Source organism: Gavialis gangeticus, unplaced genomic scaffold (genome assembly GCF_001723915.1).
Source record: "Gavialis gangeticus isolate Ggan-Ray unplaced genomic scaffold, GavGan_comp1, whole genome shotgun sequence".
Classification (NCBI taxonomy): Eukaryota; Metazoa; Chordata; order Crocodylia; family Gavialidae; genus Gavialis; species Gavialis gangeticus.
In genome coordinates, this window is record NW_017729034.1 from 39,664,524 (window position 1) to 39,676,377 (window position 11,854).

Consider the following 11,854-nt stretch of genomic DNA (forward strand, 5'->3'; position numbering starts at 1 on the left):
ATCTGTAACATCATCTGTAAGGCTAGTGAGTTCTGGCGTTTTCTTAAAAGCCCCTGATTCTGAGTTAATAAACAAAGTAACATAAATATTTTGGTTATCTCCCTTCTCTTTTTAGTTTTCTGTTTTCAAAACTATAAAGAAACACTTGACAACAGGAACCCTAAAAGCTCAAAACCCAGAGACTTTTCTTTTTTTTTTTTTTAATTTCTTCAATTCTTGACTCTTCTCTTATTGAAAAGTTAAAATCTGCCCGTTAGCATTTAGAATGCTGGGTTGAAATTAAATTGTTCTAAAAACAAGTCTTGTTCAGAAACTAAGTATTGCAAAAATGTCTTTTCATTTGACAGGTCAAGAAATCCATGGAACAACAGGAGGGAAAAATCATTGAGCAACACAAAGCTAGTAAGGAATTTACAAAACAAACATGCTTGGATTAAAAAACAAACCAAAATGAACCCCCCAGCCTCCCCTCCCCATAGCATGAAACAACTTGCTTGATGTACAGACATGGTTAGGATAGGGGTGCAGTAGGAGAACGGGTTAGGCATCTTGCTACTTCGAGTGCTAGAGGTGTGAGCTTAAACCTCACTTAAGACTCATGACAGAGGCTTCCCCAACCTACCCAACTGTAAATAGGCACAACTTTCCACTTAGGTTGGGGACTCAAGAAATATTTACTATGCCACTCCCTTCAGCTCTGGGCTTCAGAAATGGCATGACATTAACCACACTAAGTCAAGATGCTAATAAGGCTTGGGTGGAGTTTTGATGTTTTGAGATGGCTGTCTTTCAGTGGAAATATTTCCTGTGACAGATTTTTTGAAACATGTTTATAAATCACAGTACTCAAATGTTCAGATATTTGCTCTGGGACACTTTTTATTAATTTATTTATTCTTTACTACAGTACTTCAATTACAAGCTTGGTTGATGGTCTCAAATACAGTTATTTCCTCCTGTTGCTAAGAGTAGCTAAGATTAGATTCATTACAAATAGGAGTTGGTGCCTTCAGATTGGTGTTTTTATGTTAGATTTAGGCAATAATGTTTTCAATGTATAGGTAACAGCCCTTTCGGTCATTAAGTGGAATGTCACCCAATCATGTAGGAAACCAGTTTCAACTTAATTTTTTTTTGTTGAGATTTCAGGCTTGTTTTGCACTCACAGAGCTTCAGTACTAACCACAGAAAAGAGGCTCATTGCAAAATACAGAAAATTTATTAATCAGAATTATACATTTTTCTTCTTGATGTATAAAAGCAAAGGTATTTGCAAGACTTCACATACGTGGGTGTGTACGTGCGTATACACACACACATGCGTGAAACGGAGTGTAGCAACTGCTGATGTAGGAGGAGGAATGGGCACTTTTTAACCAAACAGACACTGGCATCTTGAAATCTCGGTGTAAGATATGAGCTTCAATAGTTCTGAGGACACCACCAGTCTTTGAGTCCTCCTGCCAACTGCTGTGGTTTCACAACCACATAAGACTGTTTTAGAATTATTTTGCTTCTTCCCTAGTGCTATGTGGTACACCCAGACAAATACGAGGGAGTGGAGAGAGGAAATTAAATTGGCTATACACCAAAGGCTGTCAAAGACACAAAATAAGCACACAGACAAACATACCTTCTTTCCCCTCTGATTTCTTTTGGTTACAGTAATCTTTGCTGCTTCTCCTAATTATATGAGCTAAAACATTTTTGGACAGAAGAGGGATTAAGTTGACTGTTTAGCTGGGATTCACCATGCTACCTGTGGGGCTCTAAACACTCAGACACCACAGAGGTGGATCCTGTGTGACAATCCAAACAGAACAAAATGCATGGGATGGCGACCCAAGCTGGCATTCCCTGTAAATGCTCTGAGTTCGAAGCATAACAAATTTACTACTTTACTCCACTGAGTGTTTGCAGATGCAGCCTAGAGCACATGACCTATTTCTGTTAACAAGACTGTGCATAAAACAAAAATCAGTACCCTCAATGTTTTGCAAAGCAATGTGAATAGAAATATAGTTCAGGCTCAGATACTGAGTTCCAGTGCAGGGCTGAACAGCAAAACACAGAAGCCGAGCAGTGACCTTGGCGCTCCCTCAATCTTGGGTTGCTTCTGTGCCAGCCTGGTACCTCAAGGTAAGACGGAGCAGCTGGAGGGCTTCTTTAAATAACACTAACTAAGGATCACTAACTAAGGATTGCTGAAACTCCCAGACACGTACTGTAGCAGCAGTGTGGCAGGTAGGTGGGTGGTGGAGAGGAAGTTATGCTGGATCCATGCCACTAAAGAATTTCCCTGAACTTGGTGATCCCCCTATGGCCAGTTCTGCTGGCATTAGGGTGGCTTTGCACTGGCAAAAAAGCACCACACAGCCACACCACACAGTACAGGGACTGGTCACAGAGTGTATGTTAAATTGATTTTTAAAAATGGTGTTGCCTTTTCTCTCTTTAAAATTCACAATAAAATGGCTTTAAAGTAGTTTCTAATAAAAAGAAGCTAAGGAATAAGAATCCTTTATCTCTATATCTGATATACTTTTAAATAAATACTTTTAGCTATAACTCTTGCAGTTTTTGGTGACAGAGTGCACAAAACTTAAAAACAAGAATTTTTAAAGTTGAAATCAACAATCATTACTTTCAAAATAAACTTAAAGGGCTTAAAACACTGAATGTAAAGTTACAGGAACCCAAAAAAATACACTAACTACACAGAAATTATAAATACAAGGTTTTAACAACAACATGCATGCTTTTCAACACTCCATCAGCAATTTACAAAAAATAGGAATATAAGAGAATCTCTTTAAAATCAATCTAAACTAAATAAATAAACTCAAAGTGGTGTACTGAACCAGCCAGTAACATGTTGAGATAAAAAAGCAACTATCCCATAACCCTTTATAGATTACCCTAGCATTACAATACTGTAAAACAAAAGGCCCTTTGGGGAGAAAAGAAAAATTATTCTCAAGTTTAATTTAGAAAACAAACATTTTGCATTAAACTAGACATTTTAAATTATTAGTTTTAATATAAAGCTACAACAAAGGCTTTTTAAGGTATAACTCAACTCAGGTTCAGTGCTGGGAACAACAACAACAAAATCATACATGCAACTTATTCTGGAAAACAGTGATTTTAAGATTCACTTTACAAATAATCCTTTAAGGATGACAGTGCATTAGAAGTGTTCAAGCTTGCTAGAGAGGCAATTCATTTGTAAATCCCAAAAAGCATGATTTTTTTAATATTCTGAGTTATGTCTTACTCCTTTGATCTTATGTTACTTTATGTGGTACAGTCCTAGACTAGGACATAATGTATCATACAACACTAGTAAGCATGTAAAATGTTGGATGGAGTGAATTGCAGCCCCTAAGAACACTGTCCTGAGATACAGCAGAAATAGATTTTTACCAATACCTACTTCAGGACTCTACCATTGGCTAAATCCATTATGCCACTGGCAGAAGCAGTTGCAATATTCTGGCCAAGATGAGCACAAAGGGCTCTGAAGATCAATTTTGCTTTTCATTATCATAGCAGTGGTTCCCTCCTCTACCAAATGTGAAGGTAAGAAAATAAATTAAAATGATAAGAATTCATTACTAAAATGTAAATAGCAAATATTTGCACCTGCACATAATGCAGACTAAAAAAATAGGACAAATGTGGAGACTCAAACCTCAGCCCCGGGAGCAAAGCCAGGTGAACATGCCTGCAGGAATGAGGAGGGAGATGGGGAAAGAGACATGGAATCCTCATTTCCAACCCAGGAGTAGGGCCTGGAATACCTGGGACACGGTGGAGTTGCTTCCAGTTACTGTCATGTCCGGATAACTGCACAGTTGCAGTGGCAGCAACAATCTCCTGCTTTCTACTTACGCAGCTTCCAGGCCACATACTTCCATGTCTGCTCTTTCTCCTCTTCTATCCCCAGTCCTACAAGTTGTTAAGGAAAAACTTCACTCAAGTCAAAGTGCAGGTGCAGTGACACCAGGAATTCATCTACTCCTGCTGTGGTAATAAAGGGATTTTAAATCAGATTTTCAAAAGCACTGTGTTCATTTAAACATTTCAGGCTCATTTTCATTTAAACTTAAACACTGAGTTCCCAACACCCACAGACTGTTAGTGGGACTTCGATGCCAACGGTCTGGATCCTGTGTTACAAAAGTCAATAGGAGTTTTGTCATCTGTTCCAGTGCAGATCAAACCCCAGAAGCTAGGTCTACAGGGGATTTAGGTGTCTGCCTGCAATTTCAGCTGAATGAATCCAATGTTCAGGCACCATGGAGATCATCCAAACCTCATCTTAAAAGCTGCCTAAGCCCTGTAAATTCCTAAAACTCACCAAGAGCCAACCCACACAAGTTCTGACACTGCCAAGCTGGTTGGTGCCCTAGCTCATGCCTAAGCCTAGGTGGAATCCTCAGACAAAAGGCCCCTTCTCACCTGTGGGGCCTAGTCTAGTAGAGATTCTAGGAGAATGTGAACAAATTTGGACACCACACTAAAAACAGTGGGGAAGAAGACTTCTTCAGGGTAACTGTCTGGGATAGATGCCTGTCTTTCTATTCACTTGCTGTTATGCACATAGCCCAGTGGCTGAGGCACTCATCTGAGAGGTGGTAATTGTATTTTCAAATTCCTACTCCACTTGATTTGGAGTAGAGACTTGAACCCAAGTCTCCTACATCCCAAGACAATATCCTAAGCACCAATCTATCTGTATGCTGGTTCCCACCCCCTGTTTAAACTGTTTTACTTTATATACATGAATGCTCACTGGATGAGAGATACTGACCACCTTTTGTGGCCAGTGGTTAGGTCACTCACCTGGGATGCAGGAAACTCAAGTTCAAGTACCTATTGCAATGCATTTTTCTACTTAAAAGCAAACTTCATTATCCCCAATTTACAGAGGGACAAACTCTGACATGGAGCCATTACTGCCAGTTGGTGACAAAGCTAGAAAGACAACTTGGGTATCCTAACTCTTAGCCCTATGCCTTTTTTAATTGACCAAAACTTCTTTAATATTATTAGTCAGAGTAATTTATTAAAAGTCGTTGTACTCTTTGGTGTTTTCTGCAAGAGGCCAAGATTTAAAATTTCTCCAGATTTCCAAACTGCCCACAGAATGTTGAGACTAAAATTCTAGAGATTTTGGTAAAATGTGCCTGCAGATTTATCCCATTAATAGCCAACACACAAATCAAAGATGCAAGGATGAGGATTATTAATGCCACTGCACTCTCCTCTCTCCACCCAAATTACACTGCTTACCAGGAGAATTAAAAATGGAGACAGACATTAAGACTTAAAAGAAAAATAAAGTCATATTTTCATAAAACACAGACTTATTGCATGATAGCTGGAGACAAACAGCTGTAAATCAAAACTGTCTTTTCCCTAAGCTTGCAAAGATTGCTTACAACATGTGGCAATAGGAGACTGTATAGAGGATTCTTTCTTTTTTCTTCACTTCCCAAAGATGATGAGTGAATATTCACTGGGTGAAGAGAATGACATTTTATTTTTCTCCCACACCACACTGCTACAGTTTAACACTTGATTTTTCCACCACCTGATTACTATTTTAGAGTTCTTTTCAGTTACTATTTAGGGGTTAGGTTTACATCATCAGCTATGCCACACCTGAAGGTGGGACCTGTTACAGAAACCTTGAAATCATAATTGTGTTTACTCTCCCCAGTAACCACTGGTGAGCTCTTAGTGTCCTGTTCCTGCTCATTTCAACTATGAGAAGGCTATCCAGTGTTTGAGTTCCTCCACACATTGCAATATCTGCGTGTAGTAAAAGTCCACGTTGGCTGCAAAGTCAGTACATACAGGTGATTCTGTGTCACCAAAGGTGCAGTACAGTGCAGTCCCTCCAATGCTAAGGAAAACTGTTGCTATGCACAGCAGGATCAACAAAATGCAGGAGCCGCCAGCAACTTCATCTGTAAATACATTAAAAAGAACATGTAAAACAAAAGGCCGTATGAAAGCTTTGTACCTATTGAGATGCACAGCATGAAATCCCAGAAGATATTTCAGATCAGCTTTATCCAATGAGGGGCCAGGAAGTATAGCATGTGCTGGATCTCTGTGTGGCAGTGACAAAAAAATATCCCAAGTCATAATACACCCATAAAATTGCCATAAGATTCAATATATGTGTTTCTGTATTGATGTAAAATAATCAGTTTTTGCCCAAACCGACGTAACCATCTGACTATTTCTGCAACAGTTGTCTGCTCTTTCGTTATGCCCTTCCTGTTACTTTTGTTGATCTCATCTGCTGAGTCATTTTATACTTAGAAAGATGTGTCCTGCAGGGCAAGGACCTGAAATAATAAAGAAAAGTCTATGCATAATGTTTACATTCCAGGGTTTTCGACTGCAAGAGAGAGTTAAAAGTTCTCTGGAGAAAGTTCCTCTGACAGGGGGGCTGGAAGGGGAGAGTTGGGAGGGAGAGAAACCAGACGTTGCTAGGAAATATGTTTCATAAAAGAGTGTTGCTTCAATTACATGTCATTCTTTGATGGGAAGCTTGAAAGGAAATTAAAAATTCAAATTTATTTTTTGAATAGATATTTTCAAATGTTGTCTTTCTTCTGTCCTACCCTTTCTTCCCCTTGATCCACTCACAGCAACAGAAAGAATGACAGGGTTTCCTCCTACTTTTTCCAGTCAAACTTTTTCAAACTTGTCCAGTTTTATAAAAATTAAAGAGCAGAAAATGTATGGGGAAATACAAAATTCAAGAATGAAAACTAAACTGCAAAACTTGATCTGATTAATTTACAGAATTCTTGCAAAAAAAATGACACATTCCAAATAAAAAATACTCTGTTACAAACCTTTTGCATAAAAGGGGCACCTTGGCTGGCTCTACACTGGAAGTTTTGGGGGCTTTTTATCTGTATGCAAGACACAATACAATTTTAAGTGCTTACAAAAAAATGTACTGTCCAGTAGCTGGAAGGATCCTTAATCCTACACAGAGTATTAAGGATATGTTACTACTTTTGGTGCAAGGGCTCCCTGTCAGTTCAAGGAGAAGAGATCTTTTGTTATACTCTGACAAGTTTTCCAGTCAGCATTTATCTATACAGGAAATGTCTACCAGTTACACCAGTATACTTTATATAAGTATATATGGTGGCCATTATGGACACTTGTTCCTGCATAAGAACAACTTTTGCAGTTTAGCTTAAAACTCCTTCCCAAGTGAGACAGCTAACCCAAATAAAGGCATTTTTACATTAGAATACAGTATCCTGAGGGGATTATATAGATACAAGTATTTTGGTTTACATTTCCACCTTCTCTTACACTAGCATGTCAAGAAATCCTCAGTGATTACCACCACACATAAATAAGGAAGAGTCATCTGCAACATATTGTGCAACTATAAATACTTCATAAAAGTGAAGTATTTTACAAAATTTCAACAACTCTTTCTACATAGAGCAAAAACAAAAGCCCAGTTCCATTTTTTTTAATATATCTTTTCCTTTGTTGGGGAATATATACTAAGGCTTTTGGTCTATTTAAATTGTAAGTTCTTCAATGCAAAGACCAACCCTGGAGATTAATTTCCACATTGCTGAACACAGTAAAGCCCTGGGTTGGGACCTCTAGGTGTTACTGAAATAAGTAATATTTAAAACATCTGTAAGAGGCAGCAGAAACAGATCTAAACTAAGTGTTTCCCCCTCTCACTATCAGTTTTATAGCTAAACTGTAAAATTAAGCCATTTATATTGCATCTAAAACAATCAGAAACTAAGATTATATGATAAATGTGGTGGCTGAAATGTGGGTAGGAACAAAATTGCAATATATACTATAAAATGATAACTGATCATGACCTGACTTCAGCTGAGCTGCAAGTATGCAGTACTTTTCAAAAGTCAGGCTCTTATATATAGTTAGTTTCAGAGAGAAGGTAAAACTCCACATAAGAAAAAAAGCTACAGATAAGTTACCCCTTGCTCTCTTATCACCTATACTGTAACTCACTGGATAGCTACTAATGCTTGTCAAAATGAGTCCTGGGTATTCAGCTTGAATTGTGGCTGAGGAGGAGTTTGAGTACTTTCCCCTGTTGTTTCTCTGGATTAAAGAGACGCTGTTTGAGTTGGAATATTTCAGTGGCTCCTAGGTAAACTGTGGATGCGAGGCCAGGAAAATTTGATTCTTAGAATGAAAGAATTATGCTTGTGCCTTAAAATACACTTTACAGACCTAGAATAGATCCACTCACACGCAAGCTCTTATTTACAATATTCCTCTTATTTACAATATTCCTCTTATGAATGCTGCACATACTTCATTCTGAGTAATCAAAACAAAAGTAAACTGACTTAATTCCGTCTACTTAAACAACATGCAGAAGACAAAGCCAAGTATCTGCTTTAATCATATTTCTTACCCTAAACCAAGAGTGTAAAACCAGGGTCTGCCAATAATCTGGAGGACTATTGGAAGTTGAGGGTGCTGCAGAATTTGGGGTCCCTAGACCTTGATGGATGAGGCTGTTGTTAACAACCACCCAGCCCTGTGTCCAAAGACGGTTTTGTGTGGGTGCTTGAATGTAGCCCCACTGCAGTTGCTGCTGGCCCTCTGGATCTCATCTGAGAGGAATCCCTATGGCCTGGATCCAGCTTGGGGCAAATTTGACACCCCTGCCCTAAACAGTTTAGGATTTACAGAATGAGAAACTTATGTTTCAGGGTCAAATTCTGCTCAATTACTCCAGTGAAGCACACTGAAGTCTATGGCAGGAGTGCTCAAACCCCAGCCTGAGGGGGTGCTGTCATCCGTAGTCAACTGCCATTACTCAGCCGGGTTGTTTGTCTCTGTGTCAACAGACACAGCTTGAGAAGCCATGGGTAGGAGTTCAACAGTAGAAGAAATTATATGAAAGGGTTGCATGACTTTAGGAAGTTTGAAAACCACTGTGTTTAAAAACCCCTGGATGCCAGAATTATAACAGAGTAGTATGCTAGTAAAATCCTAGGGGAAGTAAAAATATATTGAGGAACTTCATGCTAACACTTTCTGGTAGATTGAAAAAGTTAACTTCAGTGGAACAAGACACAGCCACAATACCTACTGTGCTCAAAGTGAGCAGCCTTTTCATATTTCTAATGATGTCTGATCAGTTTCTGCTACAAAATATTGTTAGTTCCAAATCTGTTAAAATTGCTGCCTGGCTAATTTTCTGTGTCAATAATGTATTCAATACTAGTCTGAAATACCCACAATAGACTATCCCTGACATTCTCATCATTATTTACAGTAGATTTAAATCAAACATCTCTACTTCCAGCAGAATGAGCTTTTAATGCTCCACCCCCTGGCAAGACAGTATTTCCAGGCACTCTATACAAAAGGAGATACCAAGCAGATTAAAAGACAAATATTCTGGTCTAAATGAGAACCGAGACACATTCTAAAGAACAGGAATAAAAGAAAAAGATTATCTATAGGTCTCTGTCCCAGCCCTGCATAGTCTCTCCCAGGGGGTCTAAATTGAAAAGCAAATAAACTGACAGGTAAAAACCCACTTCTTTTGCCTTGAAAAATAGAGAAAGCTTTCTGTGTGTGCAGAGAAACATCTTTCTATACATGTACTGGCCAGGGTCTGACCTCTCAAAGCTTTAAGCACAGGGAGCTCCAAAGGGAAATTGAGCCCTCCTCCCACAATACTTGTTTCTGCCCATCATGCCAAGCAGTTTTGAAGTGTGAGATAGTCTTTTGCTAATGGATCCAAACATCTGACAAACACCTTCCCCACAAAGGATCAAACACTTTCACCTGGACATGGGAGGGTGGCAGAGGAGTCAGGAGATCTGCAGCACTGACAGTTACCACCATTGAAAAGAAAAGGAATGGAGACAAATTCCATATTCTCCAGGATTCTCTTGCACCCCCCCACTCTCAGTCATAAAGGGAGGAGACAGAGTTAGTTTCCTACACCACTAGCAACAGTGATACAATCCACCCTCATCTCAGACGGGAAAAACTATACATTACTTCCCATCAATTAGTACTTTAGATACAAATAAATATTCCACTACTTTCCAGTTAAATGGTTCTGTAACGTATGAATTACTCAATCTCAGGTGACAAGTGGTAACAGTCTCAGAGTAACAAAGTGAAGTTCTGGCTGTGTAACACAGTAAAGTCTTTTTGGGCTGCATCCAGCTTAAATGTGGAGCACAAGTCCCACGAAAGTCACTGCTGTGATGAAGCTGCCATAAAGCTAGTGATGATGGACTACAGTAAAACTTATGCCAAAGACAGCAAAACACAGTTTTCTTATGCAAGTATTTAACGCACCACTATGCAGAGATCAAACATATTTAAAGATTTCAATTGCAAACAAACTGACCCAAGATTATCACAAATGAAGAGTAAAACTTCAAGCCTACCAGTCCCTCTGTCATACAAACAGGGTTTCTGAGTAGGCTGGTACACTGTAGTGGGCATGGGATACAAGAAAAAGCAAACATGCAAGGCTTTTGCACTCCATTGATGTTGGTTTAATTAAAACACCAGCTACTTGCTTTTCTATGCCAAACATTAAAAATGAAATTGAGGGACATCTAAGCAGCTGATAGAAAAGAGAGGAGCTGTCCTTTACAGCCCCAAAGTTGAGAACAGAAATGTGTTTACTGTCTCGCTCAGTGCTGGCATACAAGCAACTTTGAGCATCTTTGTCCATTTCTAGAAGTTTTAATACAGCCTATCACTACCCTCACTAGCAAGCCAACACAGGGCAGATAGGAGCACAGAGTACATACAATTAATTTAGTACACTTCTCTCATACGTATATACTAGTTTGGACTTGTTTTGCACACTAGAAAAAAAGCTATGAAGTATGCTACCTTGATCCAAGGTATCATCCATTTCTTGGAATCTCACTCTTCTCTTTTTCTGCTTCTGCTGAACTTGAGCAAGTGACTTTCCTTCTCTGTCATCTCTCTTCTTTAGTATGGACACCAGTCCTTCTGCTGGGGCAGTCTATGAAGAGAAGTTATAAGAAACATTTGGTGCATTGTCAGAACAGTGGGTAAAAATCCAGACATGAAACCCTTTTATTACTGGCTGGGAATTAGATGATTTTTGTAACACTACTGCTCTCATGAAATTGCTTCTTGAATGTATGCAGCTCCAAATACAAAGAACATTGGAAGTGTCAACTTGCAGTATCATTCCTTCACTTGCTGGGTGAACATTCATCTTCACCTTTTCCCACAGTTAAGTACCCATAAATCAACTTTCTTTGATCAGTCCTGGCACCAGTTTAGCCATACTTCATGTGGAATAATCAGTATTGGTCTGTATAAGATGTCTTCAAAGAATAAAAGTTAAGTGCATTTCTGTTTTTCCAAAGGCAATACCCTGGCACAGACCACCACACTACTCTTGGAATTTACACTGTGAGATTCATTTTCCAGTGTTGTGACTGGCATTCCTTGGAAGCAACAGACTACTCTGGAACTGCTCAAGTTCCTTACTGTAACATACTCTATGGATAACAAAGCAGGGCTGTACAATTCAAAACCCTCTTCTGTAAAAGGAGCCCCAAAATGCGTCTAGCTATGGGAACAGCTCACAAACAGCATTGTGGGCAGCAGGTCACTAGCCAAAGCTTCTCCTTTCTCCTCTTGCAATATTCAGTTCTGCTGCAAGACTATCTGCTGTGTAGTCCCATGTAGCCAGATCCTGAGCATCATGTTGTTTCTGGTGAGCACAGAAATGACAGGGAAAGCCACTGGGATGGGAGAAAATAAGGAGTGAAGAATATATGTACACACA

The 11,854-nt window shown here is 39.1% G+C and overlaps 1 protein-coding gene across 1 annotated transcript in view; it reads right to left on the bottom strand.

Moving 5' to 3' along the window:
• Positions 1-853: 853 nt before the first annotated feature.
• The window catches only part of CNST (consortin, connexin sorting protein), a 128,371-nt gene continuing 117,370 nt past the window's right edge, over positions 854-11,854 (bottom strand). The window contains exons 11-12 of the mRNA XM_019527188.1: positions 10,921-11,056; positions 854-5,978 (exon numbers count right to left, since the gene is read on the bottom strand). Of these exons, the coding sequence (XP_019382733.1) occupies positions 5,773-5,978; positions 10,921-11,056 (342 nt within the window). The 3' untranslated portion in view covers positions 854-5,772. The remainder of the gene's footprint in view (positions 5,979-10,920; positions 11,057-11,854) is intronic.